The sequence below is a fragment of the Rhinolophus sinicus genome, chromosome 4, assembly GCF_057876585.1.
Source record: "Rhinolophus sinicus isolate RSI-liver-muscle chromosome 4, RSI-T2T, whole genome shotgun sequence".
Lineage (NCBI taxonomy): Eukaryota > Metazoa > Chordata > Mammalia > Chiroptera > Rhinolophidae > Rhinolophus > Rhinolophus sinicus.
Window position 1 is genome coordinate 51,672,370 of NC_142504.1, and position 22,258 is coordinate 51,694,627.

The window sequence follows — 22,258 nt, forward strand, 5'->3', positions numbered from 1 at the left end:
TCAGTGTTGTCTATGTTATTAAAAATTTGGAATCAACCCAAATGCTAACAACAGTGAATATATTACATAAGATGTCTGTAATTTATGTCATAAATTATACAAATCCAAGAGCAGAATATTATTTAGGGTATTCTAGCTCTGTATTATTGATATGGAAAGAGGGATTGATGAAAAAAAAAGAGTACATTTTAATAAGATATTGAGAATAAGATCCTATGTATGTGAAATGTATTACCTATGTAATAAGAAATAAAATATTTTAAAATCAAGAAATAAATCACAAAGGATGTAGAGATATGAACATAATAACATGAGAAAGTAAGCAAGCCACATAACAAAGTGATCAGAAATATAGGCAGATAAATAGAAGCGACTGGTGTTATTGAAACACACACACACACACCAAACAACAACAAACAAGGGAAAGTATGAATCTAAGAAACAAAAAGTAGAGATGAGCCAGGAAATATTGAAAAATAGAAATAATGAGATGGTAGAGACCCAAACTTGACAAGAATTTGCTGTAAAAAGTGTCAGTTTAAATCAAGGAAGGATCAACACTTCAATAAATAGACTTAGGAATATTGGGTTAACTGTTTGTATAAGAAAGTTGTATCATTTCCTCATATTCTATACATAAATAAGTTATAGATGAATTAAAGAGCTGAATATGAAGAAACAAAATGTAAAAGTTAGAAGAAAATATTGGCAAACATTGATATTACCATCGGTTGAGGAAGGCTTTGTAAGCATAACACAAAACAGAGATATCAAAAAAGGAAATATTGATAGATTTGATGATTTAAAACTTTGGTGGGCATCCTAAAATGTAAAAAGAAGGCAATAGACAGGGTAGAATGCTTGCACTATGTGTCACTGTGCTAATATTCATAGTGTATACAAAGTACTTTATGAGCACTACAGAAAAAAATGAACATTTTGATAAAAAATTGACAAAGACAAATGTAGGGAATTTATATTGTGATATAAATTTATAGTAATAAATTATAAAAAATTATTTATCACTATTTATAATAGTGAGGCAAGGACATTTTCTTTTTCAAGTTTTCTTGTTTTTCAGGAAATCTCCCATTTTCTCTGTCTGTCTGTCTGTCTCTTCCTTTCTCTCTCTTAACATCCCCCCCACTTCTTTTTAAATATTTAATAACTAGGAATTATTGAGGACATACTGTTTGCTAAGATTTGTAAATATTAATAGATCTCATTTAATCCTTACAGAAATCTTTTCACCCCCAGTTGTATTGAGATATAATTGACAAATAACATTGTATTAGTTTAAGATGTACAACATAATGTTTTGATATATGTGTATATTGCAAAATCATTATTTTACTAAGTTTAGTTAACATGTCAGCTCACATAATCACAACTTTTTTCTTCTGATGGAAACTTTTAAGATCTACTCTCTTAGCAACTTTCAAATACATAATATAGTATTAGTAACTATAGTCATCATGCTGTATATTATATCCAGAACTTATTTGTCTTATAACTGGAAGTTTGTACCTTTTGACCATCTTCACCCAATTCCCCCACACTCTCGCCTCTGCCTCTGGCAGCCACATTCTGTTCTCTGTATCTATGACTTCAGATATTTTTAAGAGTCTACATGTAAGTGAGATCATACAGTATTTGTCTTTCTCTGTCTGACTTATCTCACTTAGTATAATGCCTTCAAGGTCTATCCATGTGGTCACAAATGGCAAGATTTCCTCCTTTTTAATGGATGAATAATATTTCATTTTATGTATATTCCACATTTTCTTTATCCATTCATCATTTGATGGACACTTAGCTTTTTGACCCTTGAACAACATGGGGGTTAGGGGCATCGACCCCCATGCAGTTGAAAAATCCCTGTATAATTTTTGATGCCCCTCAAACTCAATCATCCCTCAGTATTGGCAGGTGATTGGTTCTAGGGCTCCCTGTGGATATAAAAATCCGCAGATGCTCAAGTTACTTATATAAAATAGTATAGAGTCAGCCCTTTGCATCAGTGGATTCCCAACAGTGGATCAAAAACAAGCTCTTAGTTTCATTGATTTTTTTCTGTTGTCCTTTTAGTCTCTATTTTATTTATTTGTGCTCTGATCTTTGTTATTTCCTTCATCTACTAACTTTGGCTTCACTTATTCTTTTTCTATTCTTCATTTCTTGAAGTATAAAGCTAGGTTATTTATTCGAGACCTTTCTTTTTTCTTAATATAGGCATTTATTTCTGTGAACTTCCCTCTTAGAACTCTTATTGCATCCTTTAAGTTTTGGTATGTTGTATTCTCATTTTTATTTGTCTCAAGGTGGTTTTTGATTTGTCCTTTGTTTTGATTTCTTCTTTGACCCTTTGGTTCTTCAGTAGCATGTAGTTTAATCACCACATATTTGAATTTTCCAGTTTCTTCTTGTAGTGGATTTCTGGTTTCATACCAGAAAAGATGCTTGATATAATTTCAATCCACTTAAATTTACGGAGACTTGTTTTGTGCCTAACATATGATCTATCCTAGAGAATTTTGCACACATACTTGAGAAAAATGTGTATTCTGCTGCTTTTGGATGCAATGTTCTATACAGATCTGTTAAGTTCATTTGGTCTAATGTGCAGTTTAAAGTTTAAGTCCAATGTTTACTATTGATTTTCTGTTTGGACGGTTTATCCATTGCTGGTTCTACTGAACCAAAAAACACCAGCCCTGCTGGGTGCCAGAGCCAGGCTTTCAAAGGATGTGCCCTCTGGGGAGCAGCTATAAAAGCTGAGGTAACAGATGTGCACTCATGTTATCTTCATGTAAATACCAGTGACCTGGAACAGAGCAGAAGGGGAGAGCAAAGAAGGGACCTGCCAGCCTTCCTGGTTTCTGGGGAATATTGCAGTTAGGCCCTAGATGTGTGTCATACTAAAAGCCTGACCCTCAGGCTGCAGTCCCCAAGACATGCAAATAGGATCCCTCAGAGAAATATTGGGAGTTGGGTCCCTCTGACAGCTGCCTTTTTGCTGTGCCCTGGGGAATAGCTGGTCAAGAACTATTTATTGTTTGCTACATTCCTGTGGGACGTGCAAATGCAAGCTCTGCTGACCACTAGAACCAAGTGAACAAGGGGTTTGTTCCCTGGGTAACAGCTGCAAAAGCCAGGGCACCAGACATGTGCACAGGCTCCCTCCAGGAAGACACCAGCAACCTGGAGTAGGGCAGACAGAGAGCACAAAAATGGCTTCTGCTGGCGTCCCAGGTGTCTGGAGAGAATTGCAGTCAGACCCTAAACCTTGTTAAATTAAGAGACTGACCCTCAGGCTACAGCTTTTAAGATTTCCAAATAGGCCTCTCAGGAAAAAAAACTGGGTGTGTCAGTCTGCCATCTCTGCACCCAGCCCTGGGAGTACAGACACAGTGAGTCCTCAGGAGTCTGTTAAGAGCTATTTACTGTATCTCATGGATCCTGTGGATCCAAGCCCCAGGTGGTTTTCAGAGCTAGGCTTTTTGAGGGCCCGTCTCTCTGTTGGAAGTCTTAAGATTTGGGGCACTAGATGTTGAGTCTAAACCCTTCCTGAGGAAAATGCTGGGAGTTGTGAGTTCCATCCTGATTGTATGTTGTTGTGCCAGGGGTGGAGTTTATGGTGAGACTGTGTCTTAACCTCTCCTACCCTTTTCAACATGGTGGGGTTTTTTGCTTTTTGTTTTGTCTGTTTTTCCGCATTTGCCTGATGTGTAGGAGGCACTCAGTTAGTTTCTGGATTTCTTTCAGAGGGAATTGTGCAACATGTAGCTGAAGATTGGGTGTGTCCCTGGGGGGAGGTGAGTTCAGGGGCCTCCTATGTGCCATTATGAACTGGAACCTCAAGAAATCTTACGAGATATTTACAAATTATAAGACCGTGCTTAAAAACATTAAGTCATTTCCCCAGAAACAGGCAATTAGTAGGCGGTAAAACCAGAATTTGAAGTCAGACAGAATGACCACTAAACATATTCTCCTAATGCTATATTCTATCCACTTTCTCTATGTGGACTGTTTTATGATTCTATTGTTCTCATTGTTCTTGCTGTTCTTACAGAATGACATCTGGTTTTAATTAATAACAGTGGGTATACAAGAAATTTATTAACGTTATGTTTATTTTACATTATTCCATTCTGTTGACTGCATCTGTATTTAGCTTTCTTATCTAATTGCCTTGTCTAACACAGCCCTGTCTGATAGTAATGAAATATAAGCCACGATGTGAGCTACATACATAATTTAAAATATTCTACTAGTCACGTTAGAAACAAGAATCAGGTGAAACTAATTTTAAAAGCCTCTTTTATTTAATCCAGTATATTAAAAAGATTCCCATTTAAAGATACACTCAATATAAAAAGTAAAATATTCTACATTCATATTTTTCATATTATTTTTTAAATTTAATTTTATTATTAGTTTCAGGTGTACAAAATAACATAATGGTTAGACATTTCCATCCCTTACAAAGTGGTAAACCCACCAAGTCTACTACCCCTCTGACACTGTACATAGCTATATATTGTACATAGCTGTACATTGCCTATATTCCCTATGCCTGTACTTTCCATCCTTTGACTGTATATACAGAGGGTGCCAAAAAAATGTATACACATTTTAAGAAAGGAAAAAACTGTATTAAAATTGTAATACTCAATCTATACCAATAACAAAAGATGAATACAAGTCAAATGTGACTTCTGCAATTAATAGAGGTGCTCAAGGTGGTTACCATCAGCATCCAGACACTTCTGATTACAGCAAACTACTGCTTGAGCAGCGTTGACCAAAGTGTCCACTTGTATACATTTTTTGGCACCCTGGGGCACACACACACACACACACACACACACACACACACACACACACACACATATATATATATGAGATCAGATAATTAAGTTCGCAAACTCATCCTAGAACAAGTGCTACATACCTCATTGCTGAATATCACTATGGTCACTTTCGAAGTACTCCCCTTGGGAAGCTATGCACTGACACCAGTGCCTAGTCCAACCTTCAAAACAATTTTGGAACTCTTTATCTGGAATGGCCGTCACAGTTGTCATTATATTACCCTTGATGTCCTAAAATGTCATCAAAATGTCTTCCTGTCTTCCTTTCAATATTTCCTTTCTCTTCGTTCGGGTAAAGAAAGAAGTCATTGGGGGCCAGATCAGGTGAGTAGGGAGAGTGTTCCAATACAGTTCTTTGTTTACTGGCTAAAATCTCCCTCACAGGCAGTGCTGTGTGAGCTGGTGCATTGTCGTGATGCAGGAGCCATGAATTGTTGGTGTAAAGTTCAGGTCATCTAACTTTTTCATGCAGCCTTTTCAGCACTTCCAAATGGTAAACTTGGTTAACTGTCCAGTTGGTACAAATTCATAATGAATAATCCCTCTGATATCAAAAAAAGGTTAGCAACATCGTTGCAACAAGTTCGTGAACTTTAGTTGTCAGAGCTCACGTGTGCGTGTGTGTGTAATTATTGTTTATATTCAATATTATTTTATGTTAGCTTCATGTGTACAGCACAGTGGTTAGGCATTTATGTAATCTATGAAGTGATCCCTCCAAAAAGTTCAGTACCCATCTTATACCCCACATAGTCTTTACAACATTATTTCCACATCCCTGTGACAATTTTGTGACTACCAATTTGTATGTTCTAATCCCTTCACCTTCTCATTCATCCCCCAACCGCCTCCCATTTAGTAACCATCAGTTTTTTCTCTGTATCTATGATTCCATTTCTGTTTTGTTTGCTTGTTTATTCTGTTCTTTAGATTCCGCATATAGGTGAGATCATATGGTATCTGTCTTTCTCAGTCTCACTAATTTCACTAAACATAGTACCCTCTGGGTCCACCCATGTTGTTGCAAATGATAAGATTTCATTCTTTTTAATGCAGAGTAATACTAAATTGTATACAATTGTACCACAATTTCTTTATTCAATTATCTATTGATGGGTACTTTGGTTGTTTACAAATCTTGACTATTGTGCATGGAGCTGCAGTAAACATAGTGGTGCATATATTTTTTTGAATTAGTGTTTTGGATTTCTTTGGATAAATACCCAGGAGTGGAATTGCTAGGTCATAAGGTAGTTCTATTTTTTGAGGTACCTCCATACTGTTTTCCATAGTGGCTGCACCAATTTTCAATCCCACCAACAATGCACAAGGGTTCCCTTTTCTCCACATCCTCACCAGCACTTTTTGTTTGTTCATTTATTGATGATAGACATTCTGACAGGAGTGAGGTTGGTATCTCATTGTGGTTTTTGTTTCCCTGATAATTAGTGAACTTGGGCATCTTTTCATATGTCTATTGGCCATGTATATGTCCTCTTTGGAGAAATGTCTATTCATGCCCCTGCCAATTTTTTAATTGGGTTGCTTGTTTTTCTGGTGTTGAGTTGTATGAGGTTTTTTTTCTTGTATATGTAAATTTTGGATATTAATTCTTTATCAGATGTATCATTGGCAGATAACTTCTCCCATTCAGTAGGATGTCTTTTTATTTTGTTGATGGTTTCCTTTGGTGTGAAAAAACTTTTTACTTTGATGTAGTCCCATTTGTTTATTTTTTTCCTTTGGTTTCCATTGCCCGAGGAGATATATCAGTAAAAATATTACTAAAAGTAATGTCTGAGAGGTTACTTCCTGTATTTTCTTTTAGGAGTTTTATGGTTTCATCTTACATTTAAGTCTTTAATTCATTTTGAGTTTATTCTTGTACATGTATAAGAAGGTGGTCCAATTTCACTCTTTTGCATGTATCTGTCCAGTTTTCCAAGCAGCTTTTGTTAGATAGACTGTCTTTACCCCAATGTAAATTTTTGCTTTCTTTGTCATAGATTAAATGACCACATAGGCATTAATTTATTTCTGGGCTCTCTATTCTGTTCCATTTATCTATGTGTCTGTTTTTACGCCAGTGTCATGCTGTTTTGATTATTTATAGTTTAATTTGATATCAAGTAATGTGATACCTCCAGCTTTGTTCTTATTTCTCAGGATTGCTGTGGCTAATGGGGGTCTTTTATGGCTCCATATAAATTTTAGGATTGTTTGTTCCAGTGTGTGAAAAATGCCATTTTTAAAAAAATAGCTATTATGTTAATCTATAGATTGCTTTTGGTAGTATGGAAAGTTTAACTATATTAATTATTCTTATCCATGAGGATGGTATGTTTCCATTTATTTGTGTCTTCTTTAATTTCTCTCTTCAATGTCTTATACTTTTCTGAGTACAGGTCTTTTACTTCCTTGATTAAATTTATTCCTAAGTATTTTGTTTTTTGATGCAATTGTAAATGGGATTGTTTTCTTATTTTCCCTTTCTAATAGTCTGTTTTTGGTGTCTAAAAATGCCAGTGATTTCTGAATATTAATTCTGTATCCTGTTACTTTACTAAATTCATTTATCAGTTGTAATAGTTTTTTGTGTGGAATCTTTGCGGTTCTCTATACATAGTATATTGTCATCTGCAAATAACGACAATTTACTTCTTCCTTTTCCATTTGGATGCCTTTTATCTCTTTTTTCTCCTCTGATTGTTGTGGCTCTCATTTTTTTCATATTAAATCTTAGGAATATGTGTGTTTTTCACTTATAGCACATCTTAATTTGGACTAACCTCATTTCAAGTGCTCAAATAGACTTATGTGGTTTAACAATTACATATATATATAAATGTTATATAAATAATGTTATATATATGTATAAATGTTATATATATATATATATATATATATATATATATATATATATATATATGTATAAATAAATGTTAAGGTGGTATCTTTCTGTTTCTAATTTCCAAATAGTAATGGTCAGGAATGGATCTTAAAACTTATCAAATGCACTTTTGATCTTTAACATGATAATTATATATTTATTGCTTTCTTACTTGTTAATCTCTGTTTCTTTCTTATTTTATTCCTTGTGCTTTTCTTAAGTTTCTAGCTGGTTTTTTTTTGTTGTTGTTGTTTTTGCTTTTAACCATTTCCATAGAGCATATATCCATTATTTGCGATAGTTCCCCTACCCCAACTGTTTTAAATATTCCTTATTTTCTTTTAGTGGAAAGCTTAAGAAAAGTAGTGTAGATTAATGTGGGCACATATCCACTTTATTTTCTATCCCTTGAATTATAAATATTTATTAGAAACAAACTTTCTAAAAACTCTTTCGCTATCATATTAAAATATAACTATTTTATTTGCATTTCTCTTCTGTAGTATCATGAAATTGCATTTGTAGATACAGAAGATGTTGGGGAAGCATCCCACAAAAATAATGGTAAGTAGATTTAAAGTAATGGTAAGGGATTGGTATACATGGATGTTCATTACAGCATCACTTGAAGCAGCAAAGAGCTGGTAGTGACATCAATATTAGTTGATAGGATAAATGATGATTTATGCAATATTAGAGTCAGCTGTTAAAAAGCAACCTCTTTGGCTTCTCTTTCCTTCCATTTTTTGTCTCTGTGCCTGGAGCCTTTCAAAGGTTACCCAGCAGGATCAGGGAAAACTAATCTAGACAACAGCTTCCTCTTATGTCATCCTTCATCATCTTCCAAAAACTTATGAAGATAATCTCTTTCTTGATGACGCATACTTCCAGTTTCCTTCACAGTTACTAATTTCTTGCATTTACTGGATTGCCTGTGTGGCTGTATGAGTGTGTGTTCATCCTGCAGAGGGAGCAGAAGCAAACACATCTAAGAATGTGTAGATAAATGTGGATAAATCCATAATGTGTGTAATGTTTGCTTGCATTTAAACTCCATTTACCAGTGATAGTGAGCTGGATAGATCACATGTGTGATTCTTATGTATGTGAATTGCATTAAAATAACAAGTGCCCATCTATTCATTTTTGGAGGGGAAAGGGGATGTTGACTACAAACTCTTGTGACTGTTTCTCCTGCTTGCAAACGTAGGAACTGCACTTTGGTTCTAAGTAGAAACTCTTTGGTAGTTGAAATACCACAACAAGAGCAAAGTTGTCAATGGACAAAAGTCTCTGCATGTTAGTAGTTTACAGTTTTAATTGCCAAATCCTTCATTATCTAGAGTTGGTGCCAATAAAATGAAATTCTTCTATTTATTTTTTCCTAGACAAACTATACAATATTGTTATTATCAAACCTGAGGCTGTGCTTACTGGAAAAAGTATAGAAATTAAAGAAAAAGTAAGTAATGTTTTGCAATAATAGTTTAAATTAATTATAAAATAAAAACCCCTTAATTGTCAATTTAGAGACAAGCTTATCATGTAGAGTAAAATAGAACATAATGAACTTCTGGTTTAGAACATTTCATTTTTATAAAGGCTAGACCTACTCAAGCAAACTTATTTAAATAATTCTGCCCAACCAGCATGCAGTATAATTGATAAAAACTATAGTTCTCATATTGGATTGTAGCAGACGTTCTTCATGTTGAGTTATTAGCAATGCAAAGTTACTATAATCTCACAACAGCTTGCTTTATTATCTGTATGTTGTCACAAATTTATGGTCCTTTTTAGATATGTTATAGCTTAAGGAAGCATTTACTGTTTTGCTTTAGAGCCAAAATAAATTTTTTTAGAGTAAAATTGCATTGTAATGCAAAGGTCAGCAGACATTTTCTATAAAGGGCCAGGTGGGAACTGTTTTCAGGTTTGTGGGGCATATGATCTCTGTCACAACTGCTTAACTTTGCCATCATATGGAGAAGGCAGCCCCAGACACTATGTAAACAAATGGGCATGGCTATGTTCCAATAAAGTTTATTTCCAAAAATAGGTGGTGGGCCAGAGTTTGACTGTGGGCTATAGTTTACTGAGCCCTGAACAATGACTTTATGTTGAAACAATAAAATTACGTTGAAATTTGAAGGAATGTTTCATGTGCAATTGAGGAGATCACATGGGGAGCGATGTCAGGAAGGGTTGGGTATCTCTTGATGAATTTCCTGTCATGCATTCTTTCTTTAGCTGTAACAGCATTGATTAAACTACATCAAAGTAGATGGTTCATGGTTCATTGTACGTATATTCTCTCTTCCAATTATGATTTGATTTGATTAATGTGACTCTCTAAGTATAGCCCTCTCCCCCTCTCGATTCTGGTGTATATTTGAGAGGAGGGGACACCAGATTGTACCCTAGACCCTCATATTTTGCTTATACTTTATAAAATTTTCAAAAATAATATTGCATACACATTATTTACTTTCCTTATTTTAATATGTTTTAATAGCTACAATAGTGAAGATTTTCAAAATTATATAGTTCTTTAGTTGTGGCAATACTATTAATATCAGTTTAAGTCATTTGAATTTTTTGTTTTAACATACTGAACAACATTTCAAAAATGTGAATTATTCCTCAATACCTCACTTCTATGGAATACAGTAAAAGGCTTCAGAACAAACAGGAAAGAAAAAAAATTTTAAATGTTTTGAAAAAAAGGAAAATGAACACACTGCATTTTTCAACCTACTAAAGGAGAAGTTATCAAGTTTAAATGTTCGTTGGATTTTACTTTCTTTTGTCAGACACTAAGTAACTTCATAGACATGATTTGAGTATTTAGAAATTGTTCAAATTGGAATTTCAGTTAGGAGAGGGGTCACTGAGTTGTAAGTACAGTAAGTACAGCTCTGCTGTATCAACTGAGCGTACGGAACCAGAACAGGGCTCGCTTTCACAACAGAAGTAGAGGTACTTGGTGCTAGGTACTCCCAAACCAAATTGAGCTCAAATTATTGGTATTGTTTAATGTAATTAATGAGTTGCTCAGGACCCAGATTACCCTTATATTTAACTGTTTAGTACCTGATTGCACTTGCATATTTATCTCAAAACTTATCTTTGTTATATTTTATTATACTTGAGTGACATGCAAACCGAATTTGTCATTAAATTAAAATTAAATTTTCTTCAAGACAAAGCATGGCTAAATCTTAATTATTGCTAAAAGAGCAAGATATAATAGATTATGACTTATAGCCTTAACAAAGTAAACCCTTACAAAAAGTTAAAACTATTTTGAAAATAGATGGTTAAGAAGTGCTTGTAAATTTATGTCTTTTTGAATGATTGAGAGAGCTATGATAGCTTTCCTTGGAATTCAAAAGTCTTTTTTCACATTTTGGGACAGTTCAATTATATAATAGAACTATTGTGAGGTCTCTAGTTTGAGCCATGGAAACATAAATAGTAGGAGGCATGAAAGGGCCTTCTTTGTTTATATGTTTTTGAGCCTCTTCAAACCTAGTGCCCTACGGATTGTGCTGAGGTCTTTACATGAAATGCATTGAAATCTGGCTGGTTTGTTAAGCATAGGCACCAAATGTCCTTGACTTGTTTTACATGTGGTCCCACAACACATCTGGATCTGACCTTACTCTCTAATTGAAGATTATCGGTGCAGGATATGCCATAGAAGCAGAGGATAAGAGAATGCTCACTGAAGAGCAAGTAAGGGATTTCTATAGTGGAATAGCATACCAGGTAAGAAAGTTAAAAAACAAAATAGCCACTATATTTTCAGATGTAGTAGATTCCTATAACTTTTACACCCTCGTTATAGAAAAGGAAATGAATAAGTGTGACCAACCAAATAAGCTCCCAGTGTCCCTGTTGGTGTCCACATTGTGGCGATGCCAAAGCTGCGACTCGGGAGCGGTCTCCAGGACAAGCAGTGGCAGCCGAGCAGAAGTAGATGTTCTGATGTGTTCTTTTGAAGAGAAGACCACTTTATGTTATGTCCTCTAAGATTCCCGGGAATAGCCAGGCCTTTCTTAATCGAGTTTTATACCAGGCTGAAGGCTCTTTGTCATACACTTCACAGGAAAGCTTTAATTCTTTCTGTACCCAGAGGCCTTTCTCTCAAGCTATTTTTTTAAATTCTCTCATGCCTGGGGGAATAGGATAAAGGCAGTGCTGTACGCTGGCTTGGGGTCAAGAGACATAGCTCCTACAGATGCACTGTCCAATAGGGTAGCCATTAGATACATGTGGCCATTTGAATTTAAATTCATTGAAATTAAATAAAAATTCAATGTCTCAGTTGCATTAGCCGCATTTCAAGTGCTCAGCAGCTGCTTATGGCCACATATGTTGGATAGCACAGAACATGTTTGTCATTACACAAAGTGCTGTTGCACCACACAAACCATCTCTTTTGGCCATTAGGAAGGGGTTGGATCAACTGTACCAAGACCTCTCGGGAGCTTTTGAGAAAATCCAATTCCTGGGCTCTTCCCTAAACCTACTGAATCATAAACTCTGGAATTGGACTCCAGAAACCTGTTTTAATAAGCAATTCCAAATGATTTAGACACATCCTAAAGTTTGAGAATAGTTATTAGACCATCTTTAAGATCAATCCCTGCTATCGTGTTTCCCCGAAAATAAGACCTAGCCAGACCATCAGCTCTAGTGCGTCTTTTGGAGCAAAAATTAATATAAGACCCAGTCTTATTTTACTATAATATAAGACCCGGTCTTTAATATACTGTAAGACCGGGTCTTATATTAATTTTTGCTCCAAAAGACGCATTAGAGGTGATGGTCTGGCAAGGTCTTATTTTTGGGAAAACAATGATGTGTTTGTTAATAGGAGCTTTATTTATAAGGATACCATTCCCTTGCCCATTGATCATGAAAGGGAAGATGCCACCTGACTTGGGTAGTGGCCGCCATGTTAGTCTATCCATTTCAGGAGCCTGAACAGTTTATCATTTTATTTTGTAGCCTGACTTTGAAGATTTTGTTTCTTTAATGACAAGTGGCCTAAGCTATGTTCTAATTACATCTGAAAGAGATGAACAAGAGCCTTCCTGGGAAGGAACTGTACCTAATCCTGAGACCGAATCTAAAGAACTATCTGAGGACCAACATGAGATGGCCACACCTACAGTGAAGAAGAGGCAGGACAGGTAGCTTGAGACCAGGAATTTATCATTTATAATGTCTTAGTAGGTAATGAAGTGTAATGTCCAAATATCTCAAAATGTAAAGACAAATGTTTTTATGTTGAAGCCACAATTATTTCTTCTAGTCAATCTAAAATACTGTATATTCAGCAAAGCTGGTGTTGTCCTGATGTTTCCATCAAGAGGATTAGCAAGGGAAGCATTTTCCAGTTGTCTTCCTACAGCTGGGCACACCAGTCTGGCCTCAATGGCTGGGGCTCCAGGGGTAGATTGGGATCATGCCTAATCCCTCCCAACCCTGTCTCCTTTCCCATCTCTCCACATTCCACATTCCTTCCCCGTGTCCTACCGACATCAAGTGTACTCTGCCCTTTCACTTAAGGCAGTTAGTGGTTATACATTGCTAGGAATTAAGTAGTTGTATGATTTTATTAATGAATTTTTAAATATTTGAAAAGCAACATAAGTAATTTAGAGAATGTCGGTTTTATGCACTGCTATTTGTGCCTTTTATTCCTCTGAGGACTCAGAAAATCCAGAGTTTAACACAAAGGTTTTCTGAGCTGTGCCTGAAAGAAAAGTGGGTGAACAGCAACACAGTGAGAGTGGCTGAGTCTTGAGGCTTCGTGATGTGTGTCTACTCATGCTGGGAAGCCCATCTCCATTGCATTTTTTGGCTGGGACTCTCCAGAACTTTCCTTGTTGTTTTATTAATTGCATGAATTGCATGGCTTTTCTTAAGTAGCTACATTTGCTGGTTCCTAGCAATGTCATGCTTTTCAGGTAGCAAGGAGACCCTAATATCATTTATTCCAAATTTTAAGTGGGATAAAGGGACTCATAAAATAAGTCATCTGCTGCCAGAGGCTTTGTAAACAGTTGTACTTACTTTCAGAGGTTTAAGGGAAAATGATAATTAGTGGTCAGAGGGGAGGTTTGGGTGGGCAGAATTTGGCTCAAAAAGATACCAGATTTCATACCAGAATTTTTGAGCCATTAAAAAAAGTGTTCTGTGAAACACTCATTAATGCAAGTGACATAAAGAAGTCAGTATTGCCTTGGTGCTATTGTTCAGTTAAGTCTCCATTATATCCAACTTTGAGAAGTTGTTGTCTCCAGTTGTTCAATACCCTCGTAATAGGAGGAACAATTTTAGGCAACTGGCAGGGTGGGTGTGGGGTGAGAGGTGTTACTCTTGTTTGGGCAAAGTCTTCAGCATTTTCTTTCTAAACTCAGAGATTCCCTTAGCCTTTGGCCGGTGTTTATCGTGAGCACTGGTCACAGCAGGCAGCACAGAGTGGTGGGGAGCCTGTGTCTGGGAATCAGTTTGCACAGCACTGGTTCTGAAGGCGGGCATTAACGGTGCTGCGCATGTCCGCCTGCCATCTTTTAAGTAGATCCTGAACCTAAAGGATCAAGGACAAAAACTCTCATGAATAATTTACACATTTGTTCACTTTTATTCTTTACTACCGCCCTTCCCCCACCTCAGAGCCTCCTCAGCTTCTTCTCTTGGTGGTGGGGAATGGGCAGAAGGCAAGTTAAAAAGCAGAGCAATTATGTTCCCCAAACTGTTTTTCATATCCCCATGGCAATATTGTGCCTACCAATTTGTGCTTTCTAATCCCCTCACCTGCTCCCTCATCCCCTGAAACTGAAGCTGGATAATATTGAATGTCAACTAAAATTTAATATATATATATATATATATATATATATATATATATATATATATATATGTATATATATGTATATATACATATATATGGTCACAGGATGTGGAGTACAGCACAGGGAATAGTCAATGGAATTGTGACAGCTATATATGATGTCAGAGGGGTAGTAGTTTGGGGGAGGGTGTTATCACTTTGTGAGGGGTGTAAATGTCTAACTATTATATTGTTTTGTATACCTGAAACTAATTAAAAAAAAACAACGTTAAATAAAACAATGAAATGCAAAACAAACAAACAAAAAACTCAAACAAAACAAAACAAAACAAAACAAAAAATCAGAGCAATTAGACTGGGAGTGATGGCTGGCTCCTTCTATGAACATGAGCTACTCACAGGGCAGCACAGTCCCAAGTCTTTGTCAGGTTGGTTATCCTGGCAGAGAAAGACAACTTACAGTTTGTAAACCTACATGGCATAGGAAAACTTCCTTCATGCCCACAATGGCCCACTTGATCCAATGGCTGGCTGGGTACGAGTGAGAGAGAACCAGGAAAACAGGACACAGGCACCCATGTTTTTCGCCTAGATGCCAAATTCATTCATGATGGCTTTTTATCACATTACTTATATTAATCTGTTTATATGCCTGTCTCCTTGATCAGCCTGTCTGTGTACTAAGAACTCAAAGGACAATGTTGTCCATCTTTGTTTTCTAGTCATTCTACAGAAGAGGAAGATATGGTTCCTTAGCGACATTCATAAAAGTAGTTTTGTTACTAGAAAGCAGGCCCTCCTTGATGCAGTGTCCAGGTTCTTAGCATCTCAAGCAAATAATTGAATAAGACACAGAAATAAAGTGGTGAAAGAACAGTTTATTAGAAGAAAAAGTACACTCCAAAGAGATAGGACTGGGCCTGAGCAGAAGGCAGTGGCTCAAGGGCGTCAGTATTAGAAGACAAAATACACTCCAAAGGTATAGGAACGAGCCTGAGCAAAGGCATGGCTCAAAAGATGCTGGCTGGCGAGGACTTGGTGGTTTTTCATTTTTTTCTTTTCTAGGATGGGCTCTTCCTCTCCGGGACCACTTGATTGACACCTGTGACTGACAAGAGGCTATTACCTCATCTTTTTAGACTGTGCATGTTCCTTCCCAGAATTCAGTCTGTTATAATGATATTAATGAACTTTGGGCATATGTATGATATTCTAATGATGGTATAATGAGGTCCAGAAGAAATGAAAGTCTTTGTGGACTTTACGGTGCAGGTGCAAGTGACAGGTCTAATCTAGTTGGGTATTTTGTACCTATTTGTTTCCTCATAGGGGTAGATAATTATAATGAAAAGGGGAAGTTTTGGACGGGGAGGGGAGGTCTTTTGGGCAGTCATATTCTGCGGGTTGTATTGGACATGCAGGAATGCAGATACCCAATGCCTGTCTCTAACTGCCTGCCTTGGTTTCCCCTGAGAGACATGATCCCCATAAAATCTCTATGGGAATTTGAGGGACAGGAGGGTTGGGCAGGGCTGTAGAGCTGTCCCTACCTATTGACCCATCTGATCTTTGATGAGAGGAAGGGGTCTTGAGATCCTCCTGGAAGACTGTACTGGCTTCTTTGGTTTTGACTGGCAATCTTGCTGGGGTATCATCTGTATCCCCAAGGCCCCTGAACGAGGAAAAATAGATTTTAATTAATAAATTTCTTAAAGGGCAGAACTCAAAGCAATTCATGCGGGGTGGGTATGTGATGGAAAATCCGTGAGCTCTTATGGAGCCTGTGGCCATTCAACTGGTCACTCAGGTGGCATCAGTTCTCCAGGAGCTGGGCCCAGAACAGGTTGGAGAGAACATTAGGCTTCAATGACTACAATCAACAAGTATAAATCACAAGTTCCAGGGTAATTATCTAAAGCAGGAAGTAAAAACACTTCTTATGATTCAGGCTAAAAACAATCTGTTGCCTAAGATTAAGAAACTGGTTAGCAAAATAATTAAAGAGCAGGGAGGTAGGAGCTAAGAAACTGGGGGAAAAGAAACTTAAGGAAAAGGCAACTTAAAATCCCTACAGGAAAGAAAACTTAAAGTTTTTCACTGGGAGGGGCTACTTGTTTGGCCCGTATCAGTTTCTGGCAGTCTTCATTCATTCATTCAGCCTTCATTCATTCATTCATTCATTCATTCTGTTATGCATCTTTTCATTCATCTAATATTTATTAAAGTCCTACTATGTGCCAAGTCCTGGGGATACAAAGATTGGGGGGGGGGAAATTAGATGATCTCTAACGTCCCGTTCAGCTTTAAATCTTTATGACTGAGTGAAGATAACAATTCCTACCTCCTATAATATATTGTGTTTCTCTCTCCATAGAAAATGTCTGTTCTATCTTTGGTATTTATTTATTTTTAATTTTTATTAAATTTATTGGACATTGATTAGTAAAATTATGTAGGTTTCAATCTATATATCACATTGTGTGTTCACCACCTAGAGTCAATTCTCCTCCAATCACCATATATTTGATCCCTTTTACCCTGTTCTACCACCCCCCTGCCCCCCTTACCCTCGGTAACAACTAAACTGTTGTTTGTGTCTATGAGTTTTTGGTTGTTTGTTTGTCTTATTTGTTGCTTTCAGTTTTATATCCCACATATGAGTGAAGTCGTATGGTTCTCAACTTTTTCTGTCTGACTGATTTCGCCTAGCGTCATAATCTCAAGATCTATACATGTTGTTGCAAATGGCAGTATTTCATCTTTTCTTATGACCGAGTAATATTCCACTGTATATATGTACCACATCATCTTTATCCAGTCATCTATCAAAGTACACTTCAGTTGTTTCTATGTCTTGGCTACTGTGAGTAATCTTCAATGAACATAGGGGTACATATATCTTTATGGATAAATGTTTTCAGACTTTTGGGGTAGATACCCAGAAGAGGTATTGCTGGGTCATATGGTAATTCTATTCTTAATTTTTTGAGGCACCTCCATACTGTTTGCCATAGTGGTTCTATCAATCTCTCCAACATTTATTATTGCTTGTCTTACTGATAATAGCCATTCTAACAGGTGTGAAGTGGTATCTCGTTGTGGTTTTGCATTTCCCTAAGAGCTAGTGAAATCAAGCATTTTTTTACATATCTGTTGGCTGTGTGTTTGTCTTCTTGGGAGAAGTGTCTGTTCGGGTCCTCTGCCCATTTTTTAAATTGGATTGCACTTTTTTTGTTTTGTTGTTGAGTTGTATGAGTTCTTTATATATTTTAGATATTTGCCCCTTATCAGAGGTATTGTTTGCAAATATCTTCTCCCATTTGGTTGGCTGCCTCTTCGTTTCATTGATAGTTTCTTTTGCTGTGCACAAGCTTTTTAGTTTGATATAGTCCTATTCATTTATCTTTGCTTTTACTTCCCTTGCCTTTGAGGTCAAATTAATAAAATCCTCTATGAACCCAAGGTCCATAAGTTTAGTACCTATGCTTGCTTCTATGCAATTTATTGTTTCAGGTCTTATATTTAGGTGTCTGGTCCATTTTGAGTTAATTTTGGTGTATGGTGACAGATAGCAGTCTAGTTTCATTCTTTTGCACAGGGCTTTCCAGTTTTCCCAGCACCATTTATTAAAGAGGCTTTCTTTTCTCCATGGTATGTTTTTGGCTCCTTTGTCAAAAATTATCTGCCTAAATACATGTGGATTTATTTCTGGGTTCTCAATTTTGTTCCATTGGTCTGTGTGTTTTTCTGCCAATAACATGCTGTTTTGATTGTTGTTGCTTTGTGGTATAATTTGAAGTCGGGAGTGTGATACTTCTGGTCTTGTTCTTTTTTCTCAGGATTGCTTTGGCTATTCAGGATCTTCTGTGATTCCATACAAATATGATGATTTTTTTTGGTTCTATTTCTTTAAAATAATGTCATTGGGATTTTCTTGGGGATTGCATTAAATCTATATTTTGCTTTGGGTAATAATATGTCCATTTTAACTGTGTTGATTCTTCCACTCTGTGAACATGGAATATCTTTCCATTTCTTTGTGTCTTCTTCAACTTCTTTTAAGAACATCTTGTAGTTTTCAGTGTATAAGTCCTGCATTAAGTTTATTCCTCGGTATTTTGTTCTTTTTGTTGCAATTAGAAAAAGAATTGTTTTTTTTGTTTGTTTGTTTCTTTTTCTGAAATTTTATTGTTAGTATGTAGGAATGCAGTGGATTTTTGTACATCGATTTTGTATCCTGCAGCTTTACTGTATAGTTTTTTAATGGAGACTTTAGGGTTTTCTGTATAAAGAATCATGTCATCTGCAAAAAGGGATGTCTTTTATTTCTTTCTCTTGTCTGATTACTCCAGCTATGGTAGGACTTTCAATACTATATTGAATAACAGTGGGGCGAGGGGGCATCCCTGTGTTTTTCCTGATCATAGAGGAAAAGCTTTCATCTTTTCACCATTAAGCATTATATTAACTGAGGGTTTGTTGTATATAGCCTTTATTATGTTCAAGTACTTTCCTTCTGTACCCATTTTATTAGGTGTTTTAATCATAAATGGATATTGCATATTGTCAGATGCTTTTACTGCATCTATTGATATATGATTTTTATCTTTTATTTTATTGATCATATTGATCAATTTGCATTACGTTGAGTCATTCTTGTGCCCCTGTAATGAATGCTACTGGATTGTGATATATAACCTTTTTAATATATTGTGTTCTATTTGCTAGTATTTTGTTTTTGCATCTGTAGTCATCATAGATATTGGTCTGTAGTTTTCTTTTTTTGTGTTATCCTTACCAGGTTTTGGTATGAGAGTCATGTTGGCCTCATAAAATGAGTTAGGAAGTATTGCCTCTTCTTCAGTTTTTGGAAGAGTTTGAGGAGGACAGGTATTAAATCCTCTTTGGATGTTTAATACAATTCACTCGTGAAGCCATCTGGTCCTGGATTTTTGCTTTTGGAGAGGTTTTAGATGATTGTTTCAGTTTCTTTACTGTTGATCGGTCTATTTAGATTTTCCAGTTCTTTGTGATTCAGTCTAGGAAGGTTATGTATTTCTAAAAACTTGTACATTTCTTCTAGGTTATTAAATTTGGTGATATATAGTCCTTTATAGTATTCTTTGCATTTCTTTGGTATCCATCATAACTTCTCCTCTTTCTGATTTTGTTTGTGTCTTTCTCTTTTTTTCCTTAGTGAGTCTAGCCAGGCGTTTGTCAATTTTATAAATCTTTTCAAAGAATGAACTCTTTGTTGCAGTAATTTTTTTCTTGTCTACTTCCTTTAATTCTGGTCTAATTTTTATTATTTCCTTCTTTCTGTTGACTTTGGGTTCCATTTGTTCTTTTTCTAGTTTTTTAAGATGTAATGTTAGGTTGTGTATTTGTGATTTTTTTAAAAAACATTTTTATTAAAATATAGCTAACATACAATATTGTATTAGTTTCAGGTGTACATGATAGTTACTCAATAGTACCCACTGGGCACTATACATAGTTATTACCATATTGTTGATTATATTCCTTGTGCTTTATGTTACATCCCCATGACTATTTTGTAACTACCAATTTGTACTGCTTAATCCCTTCCCCTTTTTCACCCAACCCCAAACCCCTCCATCAAAATGTTTCCTGTTTCTATGAGTTTGTTTCTGTTTTGTTTATTTATTTTGTTCTTTAGATTCCACTTATAAGTGAAATCACATGACTTTTGTCTTTTGCTGTCTGACTTACTACACCCAGTACAATACCCTCTACATCCATCCAAGTTGTTGCAGATGGAAAGGTTTCATTCTTTCTTATGGCTAAGTAATAGTCCATTATTACTTGGCTAAGTAATAGTCCATTATTACTTGGCTAAGTAATAGTCCATATGTACTACCTCTTCTTTACCCATTGAGGGACACCCAGTTTGCCTTCATATTTGGATATTGTAAATACTGCAATGAACATATGGATGAGCACATCCCCTTGAATTGTCGTTTTTGGGTTTCTTCATATAAATACCCAAAAGTGGGATTACTGGGTCCTTCTTTGTCCATTGTTATAGTCTTTGTTTTTAAGTCTATTTTTTCTGGTATAACTATTGCTACTCCAGATTTTTTTGTTGTTGTTTTTGTTTGTTTGTTTCCATTTTCATGAAATAGCTTTTTCCATCATTTTACTTTCAGTCTGTGTGTCTTTCAATCTGAAAGTCTCTTGTAGATAGCATATGTAAGGGTTTTGTTTTCTTATCCATTCAGCCCTGCTACCTTTTGATTGGAGCATTTAATCCATTTACATTGAAAGTAATTGTTGATAGATATGTAGTTATATACATATATAAGCATATTATTGATATGTAATCAACCATATTATTGAATATATATATATATATATATATATATATATATATATATATATATATATACCTTAAAGAAGTCCCTCTAAGATTCCTTGTAATACTGGTTTCATGGTGATGAATTCCTTTAGCTTGTCTGGGAAGCTCTTTATCTGTCCTTTGATTCTAAGTGTGATAGCTTTGCTCCGTAGAGTAATCTTGGTTGTAGGTCCTTGGTTTTCATCACTTTGAATATTTCATGCCAATCCCTTCTGGCCTGCTTTTCTCTTTCTGCTTTTAGGAGTCTCTCTTTGTCTTTAACCTTTGGCATTTTGATTATGATGTTTCTTGGTGTGGGCCTGTTTGGGTTCATCTTATTTGGGACTGTCTGCGTTTCCTGGGCTTGTGTGTCTATTTGCTTTGCCAGGTTAGGGAAGTTTTCTGTCATTATTTCTTCAAAGAGGTTTTCAATTCATTGCTCTCACTCTCCTCCTTCTGGTACCCCTATGATGTGAATGTTGGTACACTTGACGTTGTCCCAGAGGCCCCTTAAACTGTCCTCATTTTTTTGGATCCCTTTTTTCTTTTTACTGTTCTGATTGGATGTTTTCTGCTACCTTGACTTCCAAATCACTGATTTGATCATCTGTTTCATCTAGACTGCTGGTGATTTCTTCTAGTGCATTCTTCATTTCGGTTATTGTGTTATTCATTTCTGACTGGGTTTTTTTATGGTTTCTATGTCTTTTTTATGCTTGCTATCTCTCTGTTGAAATTCTCACTAAGTTCCTTTAGCATCCTTATAACCGTTGTTTTGAACTCTGTATTTGGTAAATTGCTTGCCTCCATTTTGTTTAGCTCTTTTTCAGGAGTTTTCTCCTATTCTTTCATTTGGGACATATTTCTTTGTTTCTTCATTTTGGCTGCCTCTCTGTTTTTGTTTCTATGTATTAGGTAGGGCTGCTATGTTGCCCAGGCTTGTCGGGTGGCCTTGCATAGTAGGAATCTGGTGGGGTCCAGTGGCACAGTCGCCCTGGTTACCTAAACCAGCTGCTCTAGGAGTGTCCATTTTGTGGGTTGTGTGTATTCTCCTGTTATAGTTGAGCCTCAACTGCTTTTGGTGTATTAGTGGGTCGCATTGAGCCTCAGGCTTACTGGCTGTGGGGTTTGCCCACATCCACAGCTTATGGGCTGCTGTACAGGGGAGCTTACTCCATGGAGCAGGATTCACCCCAATGAGCTCTGGTGCCTGTTGGAGACTGCCCTTTGAGTGTGCTGTTTGTGAGGGTAATTAGATTGTTCTC

At 36.1% G+C, this 22,258-nt stretch overlaps 1 protein-coding gene across 1 annotated transcript in view; it reads left to right on the top strand.

Moving 5' to 3' along the window:
- NME8 (NME/NM23 family member 8) overlaps window positions 1-22,258 on the top strand; it is a 46,257-nt gene that overhangs the window by 11,876 nt on the left and 12,123 nt on the right. The window contains exons 8-11 of the mRNA XM_019710257.3: window positions 8,271-8,331; window positions 9,156-9,229; window positions 11,446-11,538; window positions 12,784-12,968. Coding sequence (XP_019565816.2) covers window positions 8,271-8,331; window positions 9,156-9,229; window positions 11,446-11,538; window positions 12,784-12,968 — 413 coding nt within the window. The remainder of the gene's footprint in view (window positions 1-8,270; window positions 8,332-9,155; window positions 9,230-11,445; window positions 11,539-12,783; window positions 12,969-22,258) is intronic.